General features: G+C 32.8%; 3 protein-coding genes and 1 long non-coding RNA gene across 4 annotated transcripts; 1 reads left to right on the top strand and 3 right to left on the bottom strand.

The window, feature by feature from the left end:
* Nucleotides 1-1,172: 1,172 nt before the first annotated feature.
* Nucleotides 1,173-6,425, top strand: LOC112750786 (bidirectional sugar transporter SWEET6b). The gene is made up of 6 exons (XM_025799638.3): nucleotides 1,173-1,342; nucleotides 1,709-1,745; nucleotides 3,671-3,887; nucleotides 5,551-5,712; nucleotides 5,795-5,917; nucleotides 5,994-6,425. The coding sequence occupies exons 1-6, from the start codon at nucleotides 1,300-1,302 to the stop codon at nucleotides 6,162-6,164; spliced, it is 753 nt and encodes a 250-aa protein (XP_025655423.1). The 5' UTR covers nucleotides 1,173-1,299; the 3' UTR covers nucleotides 6,165-6,425.
* Nucleotides 6,426-6,765: 340 nt separating this feature from the next.
* On the bottom strand, nucleotides 6,766-10,937 carry LOC112750787 (uncharacterized). The gene is made up of 2 exons (XR_003176005.3): nucleotides 7,369-10,937; nucleotides 6,766-7,272 (listed from the first exon to the last, which is right to left on the bottom strand). It is a non-coding gene; the product is annotated as an uncharacterized lncRNA (long non-coding RNA).
* Nucleotides 10,938-11,576: 639 nt separating this feature from the next.
* Nucleotides 11,577-12,262, bottom strand: LOC140179336 (uncharacterized). Its single transcript, XM_072218093.1, has 2 exons — nucleotides 12,001-12,262; nucleotides 11,577-11,914 (listed from the first exon to the last, which is right to left on the bottom strand). The coding sequence occupies exons 1-2, from the start codon at nucleotides 12,260-12,262 to the stop codon at nucleotides 11,577-11,579; spliced, it is 600 nt and encodes a 199-aa protein (XP_072074194.1).
* A 2,427-nt stretch (nucleotides 12,263-14,689) lies between these two features.
* Nucleotides 14,690-20,541, bottom strand: LOC112747162 (uncharacterized). The gene is made up of 6 exons (XM_025795160.3): nucleotides 20,178-20,541; nucleotides 16,170-16,467; nucleotides 15,960-16,089; nucleotides 15,590-15,871; nucleotides 15,397-15,504; nucleotides 14,690-15,310 (listed from the first exon to the last, which is right to left on the bottom strand). The coding sequence occupies exons 4-6, from the start codon at nucleotides 15,716-15,718 to the stop codon at nucleotides 15,200-15,202; spliced, it is 348 nt and encodes a 115-aa protein (XP_025650945.1). The 5' UTR covers nucleotides 15,719-15,871; nucleotides 15,960-16,089; nucleotides 16,170-16,467; nucleotides 20,178-20,541; the 3' UTR covers nucleotides 14,690-15,199.
* Nucleotides 20,542-25,737: the final 5,196 nt, after the last annotated feature.

Raw genomic sequence — 25,737 nt, forward strand, 5'->3', positions numbered from 1 at the left:
GATTTAAGATTCACTTTTTAAATCAAACAAATTCAATTCAAAACGAAAATATGGTATAATATCATTAATTTATTATTAAATTTAAATTTTATATATAATATGTTTAATTTATTATACATTTTTATCTTATTATTATTATTATTATTATTATTATTATTATTATTATTATTATTATTATTATTTATTAGAGAATATTTTGTGAATATAAAACAAGATTTATTTATTTATTTATTTATTTTATCAATATAAAATAACTTCTACTTTTTAATAATAAAATCTTAAAATTTAATTTTTTAATATTTAAATAAATTAATTCAATCCAAACTACAATAATTTAGGTTGGATTAGATTTAGACATAAAATCAAACAAATCTAATCCAAATCTTAACAAAGTATACATTTCAAAATAAATTAATATTTTTTAAAAAATAGTCCAAATTGCACTGTAAACACATCTATAATTCATATAATTCATACGTAATAAACCCTTCTTCACTTTTTCTTATTCACAAAAAAGGAAAGATATTAATTACCAAATTATTGACCGTATATCATGAGTATTTTTTTTCAAATAAATAATTTATTTATCGAAATATCTAATTTATAACGTATTTATCAATTTGCATCACATAATTTATTTCGTTTATAATGTAAACGAGATGAATTTACGTGTAAATGAGATAAGCTAAATTTTATTTTAATTTATACGTATTTCGTTTGCAAATCAGATATATTCTTCGATCCATAATTTAATCTAAAATATTTTATGTACTTTTTTTTAGTATTAATTGTTCAAATATATCATTTGTTTTAATTTTTTGATCAATCTTTTTAAGTACTAATTGCATGTTAAAAATTTAAATTTTTGATATTATTTTAATTTTTAATTTTTTTATAATAATACACATATTTCGTTTATAATATAAACAGGATAATTATAAATGTATCTTATTTCCACAATAAATAAAATATATATTTTTTTCAAATTTAAAATATCTCATTTGCAAACAAAATTCATGAGAACTTGTCTTATCTCTTTTATCATGTAATGCAAATTAGTAAATGCGCTACCAATTACATATTTTAGTAAATAAAATAATTAAATTATATCATGATGTATTGATGATTCATTCATAAATTTATCAAACAATTTTGAAAAGAAAATAAAACTATATAAGCAACACTTGATGCTGCGTTCACACAAACTCACGCATCCAATACCCCTCTCTCTCTCTCTCTCTCGTGTGGTAATTTGTGAGGCACGTTCATTAACTGACTCTTCACAAAAAAGAAGAGAAGATGGTAAGCGCTGCAATTGCTCGTAACGTCGTCGGTGTTATAGGTTCGTTCTTTCAATTTTTACATGCTTCACTCTCTCTCTCTCTTCTTCTTAATTATTCTACTCATTCATGTGAATTTGAGAATTTTCTTTGTTCCTTTACATCTCAATCATCCTTTCTTTTCAGTTCAAACGAGTGATGTTTGGATTCTATTTTTTCGTTTAGCGGTTTTCAGGATGCCAGAATGAATGATGAAATTTTCTACTTCCTTTTAACTGTTCTTCAATTCTAATTCGTAACATTTTTTTGCCTTTCTTGTTTGTCAAGTTTAATTTATATTTTCTAAGAAAAGAGGAAAAAGAAGTGTTGATCCGTTGAGAGTGATAGTGTTTGTGTGTGTATCTGATAATGTTAGCTTCTGTGTGCAGGCAACGTCATCTCTTTTGGATTGTTCTTCTCACCGGCGTAAAACTCTCTTCTTATGTTTCTTTTATTTTCTTTTGCATTTATTGCTCTCGCAAATTTCATATTAAGCGTTTGTGTTATTTTTTAAATTTGAAAATAATTTCATGTATTTGAATAATTTTCATGCTCTCATGATTGATCTGGTTTTTTTTTCTATATATATCTTTATTTATTTCAAAAGATTCACATTATATTGTGATAATTATTAATTAATTCTACCAAAGGCGGACTGAATAAGAAATAATTTGTTTCGATGAGTTTAATTTTAATGTTTTGATAATATAATTTATTTTATATAATTATTTAATTTTATCTGTTTTTTTATATAATTATTTATACAATTAATAAAAAAAATTATTATTTTTATTAATATGCCATTATAGAATTAAATATACATATAAAATTATTTTATTCTTATCCTACATCACAATTAAATTCTTGTTTTGATTTACTAAATAATGTGATTTTACGTTACTTTATACAAATATAAAGCTAGTCATTTTAATCATCGTGTTATTCTTTCCAATAAGGACTTTAAGGAGTGATTTACTTCCTGTTTTGTTTTTATATGGTTAAAAAAAGTCAATACGGATCAATACAAGTGCTGAAGTTATGCCCATAAATGATAAAAAATATTTATATATTAAAATCAATTATTAAAATTAATTGTTATATATATATATTAATTTATTTTAATATATATTTTAATATATATATTTTTAATAATTAATTTTGATCGATAATTTTAATATACATCTAATATAATTGTAAATGACATTAATCAAATAAAGAATATTATTATAAATGATGTTTTTGTGTAAATGTTTTATATGCTTTTTATTTTTGATATAAAAAATAATTTAAAAAAATAAGGGAAAATAAAAGAATTTACCTTTTACGAAAAGAAAGATGCAAAAAAAAAGTGTGAAAAAGAAAAATACCAATTCTCTTGGCTTATAATAATAATAATAATAATAATAATAATAATAATAATAATAATAATAATAATAATTGAAAGAAAAAGTGTTCAATACACGACATTTTCCTTTCCCTTTCATGCATATCTATAAGTTTGCTCACATAATTGCTTGTATTTATCATTACCAAAAACAAAGATGCTTGTATTTTTCTCTTTTTTTAATATATCCATAAGGAATGATTTACTTCCTGTTTTGTTGTTTATATGATTAAAAAAGTCAATAGAGGTCAAAACAAATGCTGAAGTTATGCCCATAAATGATATTAACGAGATAAGGAATGTTATAAGTGATGTTAATAAAAGAAAGATGTAAAAAAGTGTAAAAAAAATATCAATTCTCTTGCCTTATAATAGTAATATAATATAATTATATTTTTTATATATTAAAATTAGTTATTAAAATTATTTATTAGTATAAAATATATATTAAAATATAAAATATAATTATAAATAAATTAAAAAACACATATTTATACACAAATATATAAAATTAATATTAATAATTAATTTTAGCATATAAATAATATTTTTAAATATAATAATAATAATATTTATTGAAGGAAAAACGGTTTAATATACGACATTTTCCATTCTGTTTCATGCTTATCCATAAGTTTGCTCCCATAATATACATATTGCTCGTATTTATCATTACCAAAAACAAAGATTCTTGTATTTTCCTCTTGTTTTAATATTCGCATTATAAATGTATCTATTTCCTTTGCGTGTATAAATCAATTTGTGTTCTTATCGGTACCATGATGCTATGTTAAAATTGTGAGAGGAATGTAATTATTATTCTTAATTAACTGCATTGCGTGTGTGTAGGAGATATTTTTAAAACACGTTTTATTCTCATACTACAACTAAGCCCGTTTATAGTTAAAACTTCAAAGTGCTAAAATGTTGAAATTTGACATTTGTTTGTTTGAATGAAATATTTCAGACCAACTTTCTATAGAATTATAAAGAGGAAGTCAGTGGAGGAGTTCAAACCTGATCCTTACATAGCAACAGTGCTAAACTGTGCGTTTTGGGTGTTTTATGGGCTTCCATTTGTTCACCCTCACAGTATTCTCGTTGTTACTATCAACAGCGTTGGACTTGCCTTCGAATTTGTCTATCTTACCATATTTTACATTTATGCCACCAACAAAGGACGGGTTCGTATACTCTTTCTCTCTACCACTTAATACGTCATTAATTCATTGAAAATTAAGATTAGTCTATTTAATAAGGAATGCAATAAAGATGAATATTCATTAAATTTTTTACGTGCTAGAATATAATTTTGTAATATTTAAAAAGGTAAGTTAATAATAACATGTATACATAATCTCTTAATACGTTTTTTTTCTAGATTGAGATAGCCAATAATTAATTTATACATCACGTGTTAATAGCGTTTTTTTTCTATGAGGAGATAGAGATAAAGACTTAGACCATATTATTATTCCCTTTTTTTTTTCAAAAGCAAATCACAGATAGATATAGAAAATAAAATAAAATCTTTTGATAAGAAATAGGGAAATATATACAGCTATTATTATGAAAAGAAGAGAAAAGTATATAACAAAATTGTTCTTGATTACTGGTTTAGTATAAGAGGGATCGAGTCCAAGGGAAAAAGCCCAATTCAGCTTCTCAACAAGTCTGGGACTTTACCACCCAATTTCAGGGGCATAAAATTTAAAACAAATCAACACTAACTAATTTCAGGGTCATGCTATTCACACTACATTAGATTGTTTAATGTTTATCCGTGTTTCATGTAATTTGTAACATAAATAAAAATATAATTAATATTCTTTATTTTCCAATTTTAATTACAATTCTTATTAAGCATACGCTAAAAATGTTAAATGTTGTTATCATTATTATTTTGAAACATATGGCCATTATTTGAATATTACCTTTGAAAATATTATTTCCTTTTCCAAGAGATACTTAAATAACATTTTTTCTATCTATATATGCATTATCCTTCTTTACAAGATTAAAATAAACTACTCTTTAAACCATTTGATCAAAATACCTTTTAATATAATAATTATATATATGTAAATTAGTAATAATTATTTGCTTGATTTAAGTAACAATAATAATATAAAATATATTTATTACTATTATAATAAATTTTATTTATTTTACATGAATGATAATTAGTAATCATTTTATTACATTAATAATATATATATTAATGTTCTTTCAATAAGCAAAAAAATAACAAATTTACATATTATAATATTATTGAAATATATTTTAGTTAAACAGGCTAAATTAATTAGTAACTTATTTTTTAATCTTATAACTAGGGACAGAGGTGTATATTGTAAGTAGAAGGAAAAAAAAAAGTATTATGTAGACATCTTTTAGGATAAAAAAGTGATATTTTTTCTTATATTTTGAAGCATTATTGTGCCAAAACTTTAAGCCTATTTAATTAAGTGTTTAAGGTATGCTAGAGGAAATAGAATATAATATCATATTTTTTGTTAACAACATGGCAAAAGGTTAAAGAAATTAGGCCGCAACTATTTTAGAGAAAGCAACATATATGTCCTATCAATAAGAAAAATTAAAGAAACTTAAATACTACTAGACAAAGGGTTAAAAATATATGACAATCCAAAGGTAGAGAATGACCAAATTGAATTGAATACAGTACATTTTCCTCTCTAAACTCTTGTTAAATACCATAACTAGCATACATGAATCCACCATTTGGCAATAGTATCATGTTATTTAATATATTTACATTTATTCAGTAGTAGTTTCTATTCAATCACTCATTATATTCTCTATTGATTGTCTATATATTTTCAGAAGAAGGTAGCGATTTATCTTGTGATTGAGGCTATTTTCTTTGCCATGATTGCTCTTATAACGTTGCTAGCACTGCATGGCACTCGCAAAAGGTCGTTAGTGGTTGGTGTACTGTGTGATATATTCAATGTTATGATGTATGTCTCCCCTCTCACTATCATGGTAAGTCATCATTCAATTCATTGTATATATATTGATTGAATCCTATTCAATTCATAGTATTGCACAACCATGCATGTTGTAGGCGAAGGTTATAAAAACGAAGAGTGTGGAATTTATGCCATTCTGGCTCTCTCTCGCTAACTTCCTCAATGGCGTGTGCTGGACAACATATGCTCTCATCCACCCCTTCGATCTTTATGTCTTGGTAACTAATTAACCATATAATTTCTGAATGAATATTTGTAACAAATTAAATTAAGTGTTTCCTTTGTTGTACGTAGATAAGCAACAGTATTGGAGCAGTGTCTGGACTTGTTCAACTAATATTATATGCTTGCTACTGCTCCTGCAAGGGAGACAAAAACAATGATGAGAGTGTCTATGGCACAAAACCAGAAACTGCGGTTCAACTCTCTACTACTTCAAATGGAAGGGTTGCAGTTCAAGTTTGATGATCACAACTCCTCCAATATCAAATCCTTTTGCTTTTTTAATTTTTTTTCTGTTGTTTAATTTTCGATCAAGACAGTAGCAATTTATATTTTATTTATTGTTACATGTTTTGGGTAGTTACTGTTGATGTAACATATGGAAAATCAAATCCATCATCGTCCCTTTAATAGTTGAATAATTAAAACTAGGAATAACCAGTACTCTTTTTTTTTTTTGTCTTTTTGTCATCAATTATCAATTATTATCATCGTCGTTACAAACTTCTTTTTTTTTTCTATGTTGGGCCATTAAAGATAAATTCTCAAAAAAAGTCAAACGGTGTGTTATACGCAGTGAGTTGTAAATTTGTAATTTTTTTTGAGTGAGAAAGGGGGTTTAAAGATCCCAAACAGAACAAAAAAAATGATTAGATAAATCCTCTAAAGAGGGGAACAGCAGCTACATCAGTGACAAGAATTCTAATACACTTGAGGGATTCGGTTGGCATGGAGCTTAATCTCTTCAACAAGGGAAGAGCACAGGTGGCCCGTAGGACAGCCATGAAAGATAAATTTTAGAGCAGTCAAATCAGATTCCACGATAACAATAGATTGAGTAAGATTAGAGGCAATTTTAAAACGATGGATTATATCCCAAAGTTCAGCATACATAATTGAGTAACTTTCAAGGTTACAAAAGAAGCCTTTCACAAAGCCACTCAGATGGTTTCTAACAATTCCACCACACGCCGCATTATTTATAGACACCAAAAAAGAGCCATCAACATTTAGTTTCACAACACCTTTGTTAGGGGGAGTCCAGCATATTGGACGATCATGCTTAGCATTATAGGTGCTTAAATAAGTCATATTTCTTGTGAACTAGCTGAATTCATCACTTCGGATTCGGATTTGAGCTAGGACTAAAGGTGCAAGACTGTCTTTACCTTCAAAAATCAGCTTGTTGTGGAAGAACCAGATTAAGGAGATAGCAACATCGAAAATACATTGCTAGTTGCTGTGTGCGAAGAGGTTAGCTTTAATCCAATCATGCAGACTTGAATTAAAGAAACCTTGTTTCTACGTCGGGGGCAAAAGAAGTGCATGAAGTGCAGTTTCACTGTGATTGCTACATCATGGACAAAGGAGGGAGTTTGATAAGTGACAACGTTGTCTCTCTGCATTAGTTAGGATTGCATTATTAGAAACTAACCATAGGAAATACCTGATATGTTCGACGGATCCTCTCCAATGCCAAATAAGATCGAATGTGTCATTGAGAGGAGGCTGATTAGTACAAAGGGCTTGGTATGACAGTTTGAAGTTGAAAGAACCATCCGATGACAGGTTCCATGCCACTTGGTCCGACATTTTCCAAGGAGAAGGCAGGGAGATGGCCGCAATCTTCTTTACAACATCCTCTGAAAGCCAACCATTTAGCTTGTTCACATCCTAGTTTCCTGAAACATCAAGGAAATCTATAAGAGAGCTAGATGTATCTAAAGTAGAGTTATTTACCTGTGTAACATATTGTTCCAGCTTGCCCAAGTTAGGGACCCAATTATGCTTCCAAAAACTGATCTCAGTGCCATATCCTATCCTCCAAATATAGTTTTGCAAGATATCGGGCCATGCCTTACAAACTCCCTTCCAAATGTTAAAGCTCTTTGGTTTTCTATCCACGATAGGAATAATATTGTTCCCGGCTTTATACTTAGAACGAAGCACTCTGGCCCATAAGGAGTTTCTCTTTTCCACTAGGTCCCATCCAGCTTTCATAATAAAAACATGGTTCATCAAACTTGCAAGCCTAATGCCAAGTCCACCCACTTTTTTGGGAAGGAAGACTCTGTGCCAATCTATGAAATGAATTTTCTTTGATTGTTCTGTATCACACCAAAGAAAGCTCCTGCTTTTACGATCAATGGCATTACAAGTAGACATAGGTAATAACGCAGTTTGCATAGTATAAAGAGGAATAGAAGAAATGACAAATTTCACCAAAGTTGTTCTCCTAGCTAGCGACAAAGAAGAGGCTTTCCAAGAGTTGAGTCTGGAGCTAAGCTTGTTGATAATATCATCATAAGTGTGTTTAGATACTTTGGAATGCAAAAAAGGAACTCCTAGGTGCTTCCCAAGGTTATCCGTCGTTGCAAACTGGAGGGTTTCACTGATCTCAGTTCTGACTTGGTTACCCACATTTTTGGAAAAATAGACCCTAGTTTTCTCATTATTAACTTTTTGCCCAAAATTGTCACAGATCGCATTGAGACATCTCTTGATGGTGTCAACTTGTTGGAGATTAATTTCAACAAAAAGAATAAGATCATCCACAAAGCACAAATGAGAAAGACTAGGACCATTTCTATTCAGTTTGATAGGTTTCCATAAGCCATGGTCAACTGCAGCACTGATAAGCTATGAAAGACGCTCAATGCACAGAATGAAAATGTTTGGTGAGATAGTGTCTCCTTGACGGATGCCTCTGGATGGCTTAAATTCATCCAACTCCTACCCGTTCCACAGGACCCACATCCTAGCCGTAGAAATACAGGCCATGATAAGGTTGGTAACCTGATTAGGGAACCTAATATCTTCAAGAGGCTCTTGCACAAAACTCTACTTTATTCTATCATATGCCTTTTCTAAATCAATTTTAATAGCCATCCAACCTTTCGGTCATTTCTTAGTTCTCATGGAATGTATGACTTCCTGGTCAATAATAATATTATCCGAGCTATGCCTACCAAGAACAAAACTGCATTGCGTAGGCTTCACCAGCTTTTCCATAAGATTTCTGATACGATTCGCTAAGACTTTTGTACAACTTTATATGAGACATTACACAAACTTATCAGTCTCATCTGCTTGAGGCTAGTGACAGGTTCCACTTTAGGAATAAGGGTGATAAGAGTCTCGTTGATCTCATGAATTCTCTGAGGTTCTACGTAGATGCATTGAATAAGGTTGCAAAGATCAGTTCCAACTCTATCCCACCAATTCTGATAAAAAAACTGCTTGTAACCCATCTCTTCCAAGATCTTTGAAACTACCCATAGCAAAAACGGCCTCTTTTATCTCCTTAACAGAGATGCTTCCCCCTATTATGTTGCGGTCACCCATACTTAAACAGGGAAAAGCATTATTAAGAACAAAGGAAACAACAGGAAGAGAGTCTGTATAGAGGTCTGAGTAGAAAGAGAGAGCCATACTTTCGAGGACATTTTTATCAGTAACTAAATTACCTCCAGAGTCCTGCAAATAGTGGATTTTATTTTTCCGTCTCCTCACCATAGTTGAACCATGAAAGTATCTGGTATTCCTATCACCAAACTCAACCCATTTGCATCTTGACTTTTGGTACCAAAAAATTTCTTCTTGTGCCAACACTTCCTCGTACTCCTTCCAAAGCTGCACTTGAAGATCCTTAAGGAAAGAGTTGCTGCCCTGACTTAAGCTATTTTTGATTCCCTGAAGTCTCCGAAGAATTCTGCTTTTACGTTTCCAAATGTCACAAAAAACATTATAGTTCTAGTTCTTCAAGGAGTTCTTGAAATTTACCAGGCCTTCTGACCAAGAACTCTCCATACGCGAAGATTGATGAATCAGATTGTTGAAATCAGGATGTGAAAGCCAAGCTGCAAGAAACCTAAATGGCCTCCTCCCTCTATTCAGATCCGGACTCACAGCAAGGTTGAGACATAAAAGGGAGTGATATGACTTGAGAAAAGGAAGGTGTTTGACATGTGCCTCAAGAAAGGTAAGTTGCCAATTAAGATTACTCAGACCTCTATCCAATCTTTCCACAAGATTGCATCTCTTCCAAGTGAAAGGCCAGCCAATGAAGCCTAAGTCAATAAGGCCACAATCAAACACACATTCTTAAAAATCATTGCAAGCACCCGAATTCACTCTATACGATCCTCCTTGCCTTTCATGATCATGGAATAAGGCATTGAAGTCCCCCAAGAGGCACCAAGGGAGATTAATGTTATCAGCTAGGGATCAGATTTTGCTCCATAGTGCTCTCCTATTAACCCGTTGCGGACTCCCATAACAAGCAGAAATCAACCAAAAATCAAAGTTGTTGCAAGAGACTTTAAGATGAACTAGTTGATTATTATGTTCTAAAACACAAACATTCCAAATCCTATCATCCCAAAGACACCATATATTCCCAGAATGACCAGTAGCTTCCACCATGAAGGACCCATTCAATCTATTCTTATCCCTGATGTTCTTTCCTTTAATACCGCTCACATGAGTTTCGAGCAAAATAATGAAACTAGCAGAGTATTCTTTACACATATCCCGAATAAGAGAGTGGAAAGACTTACTCCCCGCTCCCCAAAAATTTTAACAGATAATATTCATTAAAAATAAAATTAAAAGAGGGGTCACAGAGGACCAAACTCATAGCTGGGGAAATATCCCCCTGCACCCGAATAGCATTACCCAAGGAAGAATTCCCATCTTCAGTCAAAATAGATTTCGGATTACCAACACTAGCACTCACTGCCATGTTTAAAGATGACGCCGCCCCAGTCCCTGGGTCAGGTGGCTTCGATAAAGGGGTGGGATTTTGGGTTTGAGTAAGAAAACTATTTTTTACCACATGTGCTTCAAGCAGTGATGGGTTCCTTCTAGATATCTCAAAATCCTCTCTCTGTTCACCCTAAAGATGCCACATGTGTTCTAGCATCACCATCTCCATGGCTGCCATCTCTTGTTTCTTCTCTGTGCGAGTCACCGTTTCGGGAAGATTCTCTTTAGGAGATTTAATAACGGTTCCCTTCTTTGGTTATTTTGATTTGGGTGAGTCTTGATCCATGGATTTGGACTTTAGTTTGTTTCCTTTTTCAGTGGGCCTGAGCCCAGTTGCCACATGATTTTATTTTCTAATTCCTTGTGGATTTTTGCTAGCTCCCTGTTTAAGAACTTTCTTATATATGGGTTGAGATTTTTCAAAAGAATTTTGGGCCTTAGCTACATGGAGCCCATCTTGTGATAAAGGAGTTTACCTATCAATGTCTTCTTGCATGTCATACATGTTTGTGCCACCTGGTTCCTCTTCATAGAGGATATTATAGTGAGAGCCACTCCCCTCCTCATATTTCACATGATCCACTACACTATCATCACTGCCAGATATTCCGCCTTTAACATTTGAAGGACTGTTCCTCCCTTTCCGTACGTGATTGGTGTCTTTTTCTTTCTAATTTGCCTTCGCACTAACATCCAAGGACCAAAATTTGGAGAGTTTATATTTGCCCGAGCTTTATGTCGCCTTTCGGATTCCACGAACTTGCTTGTTTGGTCACTAGTATCTCCACTTTCCTTATTGGTTCCTTGTTGATCCCCGGTGCACTCCGATCCCCGGCGCTTAGCGGGTTCCACCACTGTTTCACTACACCGGTCCATTGTATTCCCATATCAACTGCACGAAAAGTAAATTTGATAAAGTCCTTCACATTTAATATTCAATTCACTACCAAGCACCGATATATATGGAACAAGTTTCTTAGCAAGATCGATGTCCACACATATCCGAGCAAATCTTCCTCTTGAGTGGATGGAGGTAGTATGATCAATTTTAAGCATATGGCCAATAGCCGATCGCACTTGCCATAAAAAATGGTGGTTGTAGAGTTCAATCGGCAGATTTGGAATACGGACCCAAACCGCAATCTTCCTAACATGGTTCTCTGACTTCAGGAAGAAAGGTCTCCAGCGTTGCACAATGAATAGTGTCTGGCAATCATCTAAGGTCCCTCCAAAAGTGCATGTGAGTAGTCTTCCTCATCTAAAAAATGAACAAGAAAATAGTCACGATCCATATCGATAACATGTATCGTACCTTTCTTTACCAAGTCTCTTTGGAGACATTGCTCTAGGAACACCAATCCCACACGCTTGCCTAAGACTTTTATGATAAGAGCATTTTGCCACCGTTTACACCAATCCTCGAACTCTTCCTTCGATACAGGAATTGTGGGGCACGGATCAAAAGGCCTGTCTTCAAGATCGTCTTTATCGGTATCCTTATACCAACGATCTTTTAGATCTGGAGACTCCTCATCAATGTTATCCATATTCATGCTTTCCTCTTCAGGAACCATGCCTGGCGAGTTAAAAAGAGAAATCTTGTAAGTGGCTTTTGTTTCACTCTCGACGTCGGCCTAATCTTGCACAACGATATTCATGTAGTCACTAGGTTTATTCAAGTCAACTTCCTCGCACGTCTTGACTTTTTTAGTGCTTCGTTCTTTCATATCTTCTTTCTAGGAGAAAACCCTAGCAGAGCCTCCTTTCATTGCTTTTTCACTTACTAAGTAAATGAACTCACTAGCTATGTAAATTTGTAATTTAATACCAACGTTTTGTCCATTTCAAAATTTTAAATTTTTCAAGAATTGCAAAATATGATTGACGTTTTATTTTGTATAATTGAAAAAAAAATTATACACATTTTTGTCATTATATAATTAACAAAAAATTACATTAATATTGTCTTTACATAATTGAAAAAACAATCCCGCTACATATCCAAGTTTTTTTGGTAACCAGGTCCAACCAAATTGGTTTAAACCTAACAAAAACCAATTTCATTAGTGAGAGCATGTACACATTCTCCATTTCTGAGCGGCATGAGAATGTGAGACAAGAAAAGAAGAAAAAGATGATGATAACGAAGAAGAGGAAGGAGGAGGAGGAGGAAGAGGAAGAGGAGGAGATGGTGGTGGTGATAGCGATAATGAAAGAGAAAGATGAAAAAAAATAAGGAGAATAAGAAGAGGCAGTAGCAGCAACAATGTAAGAAGCGCGTGACGAAAAACACATTATAACAACTTGGTTAGACTTGGTTTGATAATTGACTTGGATGTAGAGCTTTTCGGTTAAAAAAAATTATTCACAATAGTTATTGACATTTTGCTTTTTCAAAAAATTGGAACAAAAGAAAAGTATAGAGTAAAATACTATTTTAGTCTCCAATATTTGGACAAATTCAAATTTGGTTCCTAATATTTTAAATGTCTTATTTCTGTCCTAAAAAGTTTCAAACAGGTTTAATGTGTTAATAACGTTAATAACGGTACTAGTTAAGTCATATCTTCTTCTATGTATTAGAAAAACATAACAAAAACTCTTTTATAACACTTTTTCTTCTCAATTTTCTTTTTATACGAAACTTCAAATCCTAACAATCAATTATCAACGCTTCAAAACAAAGAAAAGACTTTTATATTAGTGATCGTTGATAGATCGATTTTACTTATATACTAAAATCGAATGCTATTGGCTCTTCAATATGTGAATTTTTGTGTCAAATTTAATTTTATTGAAAATGCTTAAAACTTTTTTGGTATTGAAATAGGACGTTTGAAAGTTTCTAGAATTGAAATACGATGTTTGAAACGTTAGGGACCAAATTAGAATTCGACGCAAATGTTGAAGACCAAAATAATACTTTACCCAAAAAATAACAATATGTCATTGCCAACTGTCATTATAGTAGTGTAAAACATTAAAATAACTAAATATTATTGCATTCCACACAAACATCACCAATATATAAAGAGTTCTGCTAGAGAACCAACTAGGAGTGAAGCCAACTCAAGTTTACTAGTTGAAAAACAGATTCGTTACCAAAAAAATAAACAATCTCCACTATCCTAATTTTTCGAATTTCAAAATCAGAAATAAAAGGGAATTGACTTAGTTGGTTTATATTGTAGTTGGTCCCATAGATTTTTTTATATATAAAAAACTTTTCGAATTTAAATTTTTTAAATTCATCCCTAAAAATTTTTTTAATCAAATTAGTCTATCAAAAATTAAAAATTAATTATATTTGTCCTTTCAGTCATTCCATTTAATAATTTCCATCAATGATTGATTTTGTGAAGCTTTAATTGACAACATACATGATACCTGGTATATCTAATTAAACATTGACCAAATATGTTTATAAAAATCTATTAATTTAGTTCTTTTTTCCCAATAACATAAATCCTATTCCAAATATAACCTAACGACTAAATTGATAGATTTTCATAAATATATTAGATGTCATGTATGCTATCAATTAACATTCTACATCATCAATAGATTTTTTACAGTTATAAAATAAAAAATTACTTTTAGAAAATAATTAATTCAACTTTATTTTTCAGGATCTTTTTTTTTTTTGTGGCTGGGGACAAGCACTACAAGAAAAACTCTGAGTACCGTCGGATTTACCTTCGTCCTGGAGATGATGGTATAAACGGCACTGAAAACTGTTTACCGGCGGATTATTTTCATCTAACGCTATTTACTGAAGAAATTTTTGTCATTTTTTCAATGAATTTGTTGAGACTGAGTTGCTGATTACCGTCGGATTATTCCGACGATAACTTTGGTGCCATATCACGTGTTTTGGTGCCCAACTACCGCCAAATTTGTCTGCTAGTAAATCCTAGATAGTTTTTTTTGACACAGTTAAGTCACAATTAGTAATCAAATTAAAACTCTTGTTAACGAAATTGTTAGCAACAATTCAAAATTACAAAAATGAACAAATTATTTTATTAAAAATAAATAGTTTGAATATGATAAAATATCACAAAAGAAGAATACAATGAAGTAGACAAAAAAATTAAATTCCTAAACCCTACAAATTCCAGTAATCGTCATTGTCGTCGTCTTTCCCCTACTGAGGCGGCGGAGTAGGTGCTGATGTCAGTGCCCCACTACTAGCGTTGCTGCCGGTACCAGCAAAGTTACTTCCTCCAGCGCGCATTTGATGGTTGTACACTTCCATATGCTCTCGCAAATGATCTAGCTGCTCCAGCTTCTCCGTCAGGTATGAGTAATAACAATGACTCCTCCCACGCATGCAACAAGGTCGTTGTACCTCTGCTCAGACTACTCCGCTTGTTGGTGAAGCTCCTGTGTCAACTTCTATACCTCTTTCCTCAGGTCGACAACTTCCTGCAGATCGACAAGGTTGGTAGTAGATGCAGAGGCTACTAGCGAAGAACGACCCTAACCCGAAGCGACAGTTCTTGTGGGGTTCAGAGGCCACTATCAAAATCTACCACTGAGATCTCGGAGCCGGCTTCGTCGTTCCCACTAGGCAGCTGAGAATGTTGGATCGCGGCCTCCAACATCTGCGTGTAATCATCCTAGATCACACACGTTGTGATTAGGATAACCGTAAATTAACTTTAGACCAAATAAATTTGAAAATTAAAAATTAATTAAAACTCACATAATCGGCTGTAGACCGCTCGTCAGCAAATCTCTCCATGTTGGCCTTCAAGGTATGGGTATACTTGAAAGTCTCTGCCAGTGTCAGCTCACGATCCAACGACTTAGACTACACATATTCAAATCAACCGATAAAATAAATCAACAAATAACTAATTCAAGTAACTACTAACAAACATTACCAAACTAATTACCAGTCTGCTCTTCGTGTTCATGAAGGTCGCCAACCCACCCGTATACTTAGACGACCTCGGTGAAGCCCTGTTAGTGATGTTCGTTAGACAGCAACACTTGAACTCCTCATCATTTCTAAAATAGGCCATCAATTCCTTCTTGATAGATGGACGGATTCAGGTTATTAAGTGGTTGCGCCCCTGATGAACGTCGCTCATCATCTGCTGTAGTTGTTTAGCTGCCTGGTGGTCGTAGATCTTCCTGATCATGAGATTATGTTCCACATCTCATATGAATTTCAACTGCACAAAGTGCTTCAACGACATTAGTTTGTCAAAACAAAATACAGTTCAAATACAATTTATTAATTCAACATTATTGGGTTCTTACCACCCACTTCTGAAACCATCGCTCTATGATCTCAGCAGGGATCTTCGTGTAGCTCGACCACGGGTGGTCGTACATTGACTTAATGACTTCGGATATCTTCTGTGTGCAAGCATTATTATTTGGTGCAAACCTATTAGAGAAAAAAAACCCTAACATTAACAAATACATCGAAACACATAAACTTAAGATTAAAAAAAAGTATGTACTCACGCTTGCATGCCATCGGGCCAAATCCTCAGCCAGATGACGGGCAGTGGTGGAGGAGCATCCTGTTGGGAGGCACTGGAGGAATCACCCAGCGGGATCTGTCGCTGGATCTGTAGGTGGTGTAGCAAAAGGAGGCACGTAGTTCGGGTTTGGGACCATGATCTGTTGGTCCGTTGGATTCGCCTGTGATGTCACAGGGCTTGATAAGGTAGTCAGGGTAGAAGGAGATGACTAAACAGTACCTGAGAATTCAGTAGAAACCCTCCCTCTACCACGACCTCGAAACCCACTCGATCTACCTCTGCTACCAGTAGTCATGTGTGCAAAAAGAATATAAACACTAATCAACATATATACTACACAAATCATTCAACAAAACTTTTCGAAAAAAATGGGCATAACCTCCCCTAAAATTGGACATAACCTCCCATAAATTTGGACATATATCCACCTTACGGTTCCCACAAATCCAACCAATCTCAATCTGCAGCATCAGTCAACACTCAATTAATTTCATAAGACACTACAAGAAAACATCTCTATTGCCACGCTTTTAAAGCATGGCAAAAAGCTGGAAAAAGCCTAGCGATAGCTTTTTGCCACGCTTTTTTAGCTACCAGCACGCTTTTGAAAGGGTCACATCTGCAAGCGCATCGGTTGCTCTATCGCCACGCTTTTAAAGGGTGCCAATAGCGAGAGATATGACTACGCTTTTAATACGTGCCAATAGCGAGAGATATGACCACGCTTTTAAAGCTGGTTGTTGATGACTACCGTACAATATGACCACTCTTTCAAAGCATGGCTATAAGTTTATTCAGTAACTTATTGTTCTTTTTTCATCTTCGTAATAAAACGTTACAAAATTCATAGATAATTTTAAAATTTATAAAATGTCTAGTAATTTTAAATTAACTGATCCAACCTTCATAAACTTATCACAAAAAAAAGTGTATTTAATCATATGACATGCTCTAATAAAATACCAAAAATCAAAATCATAATAACTATTCATGAATTTTTAATACATGAATTATAATTCTAACAACTATTACATTATCTACTTCTTTTACATATACTTCATTACAAAATATAAAATTTCATAATTATTGATTCTTTTAAAAAAATAAAAAGGACTATGTAAATAATATATTAATTTATAAGTAAATAAAAAAATAAAGAGAAGAGAATGACATAGAAATTAGAGAGTCATGTTTGAAAAGGGGTCAGTTTTCAAACAATTTATCAAAATTTATTTTCCTATTTTAGAAGGACAATTGTCATACATTGAACTTCTTTACTTAACGTTGCCACAATAATTGGAGGCACAAGACCATCACTCCCTTGCAAAATAAACTTGCTTTTATACTTACCTAATAATACTAAAAGGCAAGGTGGCGAAAACCAAATCAGTCATTAAATCGATCAAGTGACTGGTTCAATAGTTCAATAATTCAACTAAGATTGAATTATAGTTGAACCGATTTAATTAAATATACAATAAAATTATTAAAAATTCAATACACAATCTCAAATATTCAAATTTAATATTTTTAACTAATACAATTTAAAATGTTACTATTTTATATAATACCTTAGCTTGTTCATATTTAATCATTAAAAATTCACAAAAAAATTCTAATTAATTTCTAAATTCTAATCAAATAATCAGCAATAACACTCATCACATCAGTAACAAAAATTTAAAATCAAAATTTTCAACAATAACTTATAATAATCAAGTAATCATCAACAAAATAAATAAAAATTAACAAAAATAGAAAAAACAGCAACTCTAAATTAGGATAAGATTCTAGCAACTTAGAATCAGTCAAAACAACAAAGTAATATGAAAGAGCAACACATAACCTACCACATAATATTCCATGAAAGTTGTTTACGAAGTCAAAAATGCTGGAGCCTTAAAATGCAGATTTATTGTGCTTCAGAACAAGAAGGAACACAAATAAAATTTAATTCAGTCAATCACAAGTTCAACAAAGTTAAGAAGCAACAATTTCAACCATTGTCTATCACTCGAGTATAAAAAAAAGTTTATTATAACACCATTAAAAGGCTCACAAAATCCCTAATAGATGATAATATCTAAAAAACTCGCAAAAACTAAGTCAAAATAAAAAATTTAGATCAATAGTACTAAATTAACTCCGAAATTTGACAAAAATCAATAATAATTAACTAAAAAAAATAATTAACAATTCTTCCTGTTAACAACAATCAACAATCAACAATCAAAGAAATTAACTAAAAAAAAACAAGAATACTCAAAGAAATTAACTCAAGGAGGAGGGTTGGAGCGTGGCAGAACAGGAAATGTGCGACTAAAGAACGAGATGGAGGAGACGAGATGTGTAACACCCTAACTTTTAGCACCTAAAAGTCCAGGCGTTACTCACCTCTAAACCCTTTTATTATATACTATCTTTATTTAATATTGAGCTTTCGTGAATACGAATTGAAACCTCAGTTAAAAAAATGGAAAGTTTTTACTTTAATCACTTAATCACAAAGATATATATATTCACATAGCATTATTTACATAGACTTATTTCATGATACTCGAATACAAGTCCTATCCCCACTAAAACTAAAGACAATAAATAACAAGGGGAAAAAATAAAATCTAAGAACTTAACTCGTAAACTCAATCTTCTATGCTCTTGTAATTCCGCACTAAGCCTTCGCACCTGTAGCTAAAAGGGGTGGAGATAAGGGGTAAGAACTGGGGAGTTCTTAGTAGGGTCGGGGTTAGAAGTTAAGTTCATTTTATATATACTTGGTCAGCAATAACAGTCAACAAGGGACAATTCAATTCAATAATTATAGAACACATAATTCAAACAGTCATTTAGCACACCCACAATCACAAGAAACACACTCACAAACAAATATGCACAAAAGAGTATGATGCATGTCTATTCCTATCGCAGGTGATGAGCTCATTTGTCGGTTTCGACCCGCACCTGACGCAATCTGACTCGCAAGTCAGATAAGGCATTCCAACGACATAACCTCTCCAAGTTTCTACTTCTTGCAGGTGCTGATTCTTCAGCTGAAGTATGCCAAACATGACCTCTGCAAGTACTTGCAGGCGCTGATTCTCCAGCTGAAGCATGTTCCACTTTCTCCTGGAAGCCATTCCATACACACAGGCATCCCGTACAATCATTTACACACAAGGTCCACGGCCTCCAGTGAGCGTTACGTATCGCCGTCCTCACTGAGCCGTCTCTATTGTGTCAAGTGAGCATTACGTATCGCCGTCCTCACTAGACACTTGGCACTAAGGCCAACAACATTCAATATCTTTTCAGTTTCTGCTCTCTGCTTTTCTGTGGCAGAGGTCCCTTGACTTAATAAACCGAATTCAAGACATAACTTGAAACAAAATCCATTCTCAAAAACTGAATGTAAAACCTTATACTTTCTTAATAAATTAAGCTAAAAATAAGACTTTCTGTAATAAATTGAAATCAAATAGTTTTGAGTAATTAAAACGTTTTCTTTGATGCTCAGCCACTTTTTATTTTAATAAAATTCAGACCTTTCAAATCTTGTGTTATTAAGTCAGACCAATAATTATTAACAAATTAAATCAATAATTTCTCAAAAATAAGCTTATAAATCAGATTTTTAAAATAAAATCACTTTTCATATATTTTTACAAAAATTGGACAGCATTTTCCCTTAAATTTGGACTTTGTCACCCTTTTCGGGTCCCAACCGAACCATTTTCAACCTCTTTTCAATCATTTCAAATCTCAATTCAATACCAACAAATCAAACCAGACAAATTCCATCATTTTCAAATTATCCCAACGTAATCAAGAAATCAAATTCATCATAATAACTCAGTTCTTGGTTGTACTTAATCCCTCCTAACCTCAAACGTATCACAAATATCAATATAAATTCAATCGACAAGTAATCATGACATCAATTCACTTATCAAATACCAATTTAACCGGTGAAAATTTACTAAAACCCTACCTCCGTACGAAATCAAACCAACGGGACCTCTGGAGAAGTTTTTTGACCGAGTTGCTGAAGAAGAAAACGTCAGGAATCGTCTGTGTCTCCTAAAACTCCAATTGGCCGAACTCGAGGGGAAGAGGGGCTACGTCACCATCAACTTCTACCGGACAAAAGTAACGCCAACGTGTAAAGTAGGAAGATACGAACACTTTTACCGGATTAGATTTTTTATTGGAGTTACGGATTAGAAGAAATCGGGGAAGGAAGCTTCACGGTCCCATGGCCTCATGTTTCACTCTCTTTTGGCTTTTCTTTCTCTTGTTTTTCTTTCTTTTGGTTCGGTAGTTCCAGGAAGCAAATGAAGGATGATGATATGCTTAATGAAATAAAGGAATAGGTGTCACATTTTTATATAGGGAAATTATAGCGTACAGAGGTAATTGTGTAAAGATTTAAAGAGATTCGTTTTTATTTAAGGCTGTGGTGACAAGTGGCATGATGATCATAGCAGGGGAGCAGCTCGGCAGAGGTGTCAGTGGCGTTGTCGCGCCTGGACATAGGTGGAGCCGTGCTAAGCATTCAGAGTGTGGGAAGCCCGTAATGGGCTTTCTTGGTGACCCGTTAACCGTTATTGCAAATGCATTGGAGCACACACTTTGGACCAAGCGTGTATGGGCCATGGAGTGTGAGTGGGTTTATGCAATTAGAGTGTTAAGATGGTTAGAACAGGAAAAAAAAAAAACAAGAAGCAAAATAAATAGTTTCATGAAAAGATGAACCTGTCGACAAATAAAAGTGTTGGGGCTGAAAAAAAATAAAGAATATTTAAAAATAAGTGTAAAAATTTTGTGATTAATTTGACTTTTGGAATGAAATACCAGGCAAAAAAAGTTTAACTATGAGAAGTTAAAAAAGTAATGAATTTGAATTAAATAAGATATTTAAAAATGGATGTATAATGAAATCAAGATAGATATACACAAGCGTTCGATACAGTTGAGCAAGTTATAAATGGAATTCAATTTTTTTTTATGTATCTTGTCCGTAGTATTTAGACATGTATATTCGAAGCATCTTCTTAGATGTTTCTATGCATAACCCTCAAAGGAAAAGCGTATATAAGTCGCAGTTCGATTTAGTACTATAGGATAGGATGTTGTCATAACTGTCTACATTAGGGTGTTATTATATAAGTGTCAAACCCGTCTTGTAATGCACATTAATTCGTGTATAATGTTCAAGGTTCGAAAAACCGGACCGATCATTAAACCGCTGTAGCTATTGGTCATCAATTTACTGGTCTAATCAGTTTAACCACTAGTTCAACCGAAAGAACCGTTTTATGTTAAAATAATAAATAAATTATAAATAAACATCATAAAATACAGTTATAGTCTAATATAGATCTTAAATATCTTCCAAATATAAAACGTTATAGACAAAACAAACATTGGTATTATGATCTTCAATTCAGTACTTGTAAAGCAACATAAATCCAAGTAAAACCTATGATCACAGAATTGGAATGCTTTAATTCTTTTGGTTCGTTAATTCTTTTGCTTTTTATATGGCTATAATGATTTTGAGCAGTGTGTTCAAGAATTCATTGCTGTTCTTTTCCTTTCATTTCATCCTATCGAATAAAGCTAGTGCAGAACAGCAAAGAACAAAAAATTTGATGGAATTAAAAGTGGTATGTGTAGGTTCATGCTACATCATCATGAAAACTCATCTCTAATTTGCTATTAAAATAACAAAACCCATAAGAATAAGAACAAGCAAATATTATTGCTTGGTTTGGTTGAGTGAAAAATTAGAAGTAGGAGATTTAGGATTAGCAGCATTGTTCGAATTAGAAGGATTGGAAGGAAAATTTTTACCAACAGATGCATTGTTATCAGCAACTGTTTCTTGATTACTACTTCCATCGAAGACTGAAATCAATAAATTATAATCAATGGTGCAAACAGCAGCAGTACAACTAGAAATAATCATTAATCACTCCTAAATTAAGACAAACCAACAACATAACAAATAATCACCCTTTCAAAAGAGCAACATAACAAAATCACTAATCACAAATCACAAGTCACGAATGACTAATTCCAAATTCAAAACACTGATCAGTGATCACAGAATCACAGTGCTATAATAAAACAACAGCATTATGACAACCATGGTTATTAAAACTGGACCGACCTAAGGTTCGACCGAAAAACTGATGAACCGGACCTAATACCGGCCTAGTCCGATATTTAAATCGTACAAAGAAATAGAACCGAAACGAATTGGTCAAACCTGAGATGGACCGGTGAAAATCAGTCAAACTCGTTGAAGATCGGTTCAACCAAACTGCTTGAAATCTAAAATTTCAAGAAATGCATGACATGGGGATCCAATCACTGTATTCAGGAAAAGGAGTGTCCTTCCTTGCCACTGAGCCGCTGTACTTTTTAATACTATATATGCAAATTATAATATATATATATATATATATATATATATATATATATATATATATATATATATCTTTTATCAAATAATATACTTCTATTTAATTTATTTTAATTTTAATTATAAACTCACTTATTTTTTCTTTTTATAATTATATAATATCTATTAATATTATTTTTTAATAAATACTTGTAGTAATATTAACCAGACCCTTTTCTACACCCGTTCCTGGTTCGACCGATAAATCCGGTCCGATTTTTAGAACATTGATCATGTTATATTCTAAAAAATTTTTAATTAACTCAAAAACTCTAATAAAATAATGAGTATGAATAAGTAAAAAGATATGTAAAAAAATTTATTCTAACACAGACGGCTCCGACAGCACACTACATCGCTCCGCCTCCAGACCTCAGGCAGGGAACCAGCACAACCTTCTGCCGCGAAGCACACGCGCCTGCCTATAGAATAGTGAACACAATGGCTAGAACACACCGTCTTCGCAGGGAGACACCCAGATCAAGCTCCACAGCGTCTGCCACACCACTTCCAGACCGGGGCACCCACGACGACAACGACTATTCTTTGACTCTGGGAAGCAGCCGCGGGAGACGCGTTTGTCACAGGCAAAGGGGGTGGGACTTTGGTTAGGAAATTAGGGTTGCACACTATGAACTAGGAACAGTTCCCTTTGGTTCGGCCGGACCATTCTGGGCCGGTTCAGTAGTCTCCGATCGAGCTCCCAATTTACGTTGTCCTATGGATATGTGCGGTTCGGTTTGCCTCTGTTTTGATCCGAATGCTGCTCTCATCCGAACAATTAACTCGCTTGTGGTTTGGTTTGATAAGCGTGCTGCTTTAAGAAACTTTACTCCAACACGATCCTATTTCAACCACTTTCTATTGGATTCGATCTGCGATTTTATACCCTAAACACATACATACATATAACAAGTCTCCACATTAATTTTTATACAACTCCGCCGTCGCAAGTCTTCATAGCATCTTTAAAACCAACATTGACACAACGATATAAATAGCACTATGCATTCTGAGAAAAAACTAAATAAGTCTCATTCTTAACATCGAACAATTATGTTATACCAAGAACACATAAATACTTAAAAATTATATACCTAATTTAACAAATCATGAGTATCTATAATAATGAAAAAACAATTTCAAAGCAAATTATGTGGTTTGAATTGGTTGTTTTGGATTTTAGATATAGATTAGAATTCGAATCCCTTCCATCCAAGCTTCAAAAAAAATGTCTCAAACAAATCTAAATCAATACGGTTATAATCGGTTTTATTTTCGATTTCGATTAATATCATTAGGGTAATGATCCATCAACCCGCTAGTTCTTTTTATGAAGCACAAACGGGAGAATTTATCCTGGAAGCAGAAGAACTACTAAAGCTGCGCGAAACTATCACAAGAGTTTATGTACAAAGAACGGGCAAACTTGTATAGCTTGTATCCGAAGACATGGAAAGGGATGCTTTTATGTCAGCAGCAGAAGCTCAAGCCCACGGAATTGTTGATCTTGTCGCGGTTGCGAATTAGCAGTAATGATTCTGCGCAAATGCACGATTTTCTATTTTTTTTATTCATCTAATCTTCTTATTATCTTATCGGATTTCTTATAACTTATAATATTTATATAAAAAATTTCTATTAATTAGTTTATAACTGCTTTTTAAACATCGGGTTAAGATTGATCTAAACCAACTCAGTATGTATACGACTCACCATGCCAAATGTGAAACAACTTATTAGAAACACAAGACAGCCAATCCGAAATGTCAAAAAATCCCCCGCTCTTCGGGGATGTCCTCAGCACCAGGGAACCTGTACTAGGGTGTATGTGCGACTCGTTCAGATCATAGACTAAGATAAGAAAGGAAAAAAATTTTCCAGTATCGATGTATCAGTTAGGATAGTGAATGGAGCTCTTCCCTTCACTATCTTAACTGAAATAAAATCTATAAAATTTAGAAATGGATAATATAAAAATGATATATGTATATATTCATCTATTGTGTATCAAATTTATGGTTTTTTGGTTCGTAGAAATCCAATCACCTCAATTTACAATTTATGGATTTGATTCCATTTAAACCCTTCCCCTAATTATACATATATAAACCGAACCGCTAAAAACCGTCGGTTCTCTTGGGCTGCCCCAGTTTCCCTAACCATGCTAGAAAGTGGAGACAATACTTCCCTTTCTTCACATTAGCACATCTTTTTTTTTTTTTTCGGAGACCTTGACCGAAAACCTTTTTCCGCCAAAGCCCATAGCCACAATGGCCCACCCACCCATCCAACCCTCTTTCAATAGCTCTCATTAATTACCGGCTAGGCTCACCATATCTAAGCCTTCTAAGCCTCTCCCAAATCTCAACCCCCCACAACCTGCTCCGTTACGGAAGCCAAACTCCCACGTGTCCTGCCTCCAAGCACAAGAGACAAATTATCTTTACATCTTTCTCAACTTTCATATGTACACTAGAGCGTCCCTTTTATATATATGTATATGTGCATAAGCCACGTTTGGCTTTATTTCATTTGGTTTCCTTATGGCATTCAGCCAAGAGAAGGAATCAAGGTGAATATATCAAATAATGATGCTAATTAAAAGATATTTGATGAGCTAAATAATATATATAAGGTTGAATAATATAAAATTATAGTAATATATAAGATTAAATATATACGAGTTACTAATATAAATGACATTAGTAACTTAAGGATAAAAGATATTTGATGAAGCATTAACGAAGCTATGCTCACCGAAGAATACCGATATTTACTCATATCGGCAGATTTGGAACTTGATAATAATAATATTAACTAAACTCTATTTTTAAATTAAAAATATCAATTACTTAAATTAAAATATACATATAATTTTTATTACTTATGAATTACTAGAATTAAAGTTTTAATTATGTAAAATATATCATCATAAAATATATATATATATATATATATATATATATATATATATATATATATATATATATAAATATGAATTTGATTAAATTCAAATAGTTAAAAAAATCATTAAATTACTTATAATAAAGTAATTTTTAAAAATAAGGAACTCTAATTT

The sequence above is a fragment of the Arachis hypogaea genome, chromosome 15 (genome assembly GCF_003086295.3).
Source record: "Arachis hypogaea cultivar Tifrunner chromosome 15, arahy.Tifrunner.gnm2.J5K5, whole genome shotgun sequence".
NCBI classification, from domain to species: Eukaryota; Viridiplantae; Streptophyta; class Magnoliopsida; order Fabales; family Fabaceae; genus Arachis; species Arachis hypogaea.

What these genes read in the sequence shown, in the direction of transcription:
- LOC112750786 (XM_025799638.3), top strand. Translation starts at nt 1,300, where the DNA reads ATGGTAAGCGCTGCAATTGCTCGTAACGTCGTCGGTGTTATAG. An exon ending in ATGCCACCAACAAAGGACGG is followed by an intron (nt 3,888 to 5,550) that starts GTTCGTATACTC and finishes ATATATTTTCAG; the next exon opens with AAGAAGGTAGCGATTTATCT. An exon ending in CCTTCGATCTTTATGTCTTG is followed by an intron (nt 5,918 to 5,993) that starts GTAACTAATTAA and finishes TGTTGTACGTAG; the next exon opens with ATAAGCAACAGTATTGGAGC.
- LOC140179336 (XM_072218093.1), bottom strand. Translation starts at nt 12,262, where the DNA reads ATGGTTCCTGAAGAGGAAAGCATGAATATGGATAACATTGATGAGGAG. An exon ending in AAGAGACTTGGTAAAGAAAG is followed by an intron (nt 11,915 to 12,000) that starts GTACGATACATG and finishes GCACTTTTGGAG; the next exon opens with GGACCTTAGATGATTGCCAG.
- LOC112747162 (XM_025795160.3), bottom strand. Translation starts at nt 15,718, where the DNA reads ATGGCCTATTTTAGAAATGATGAGGAGTTCAAGTGTTGCTGTCTAACG. An exon ending in TGAACACGAAGAGCAGACTG is followed by an intron (nt 15,505 to 15,589) that starts GTAATTAGTTTG and finishes GAATATGTGTAG; the next exon opens with TCTAAGTCGTTGGATCGTGA. An exon ending in AGCGGTCTACAGCCGATTAT is followed by an intron (nt 15,311 to 15,396) that starts GTGAGTTTTAAT and finishes TGTGTGATCTAG; the next exon opens with GATGATTACACGCAGATGTT.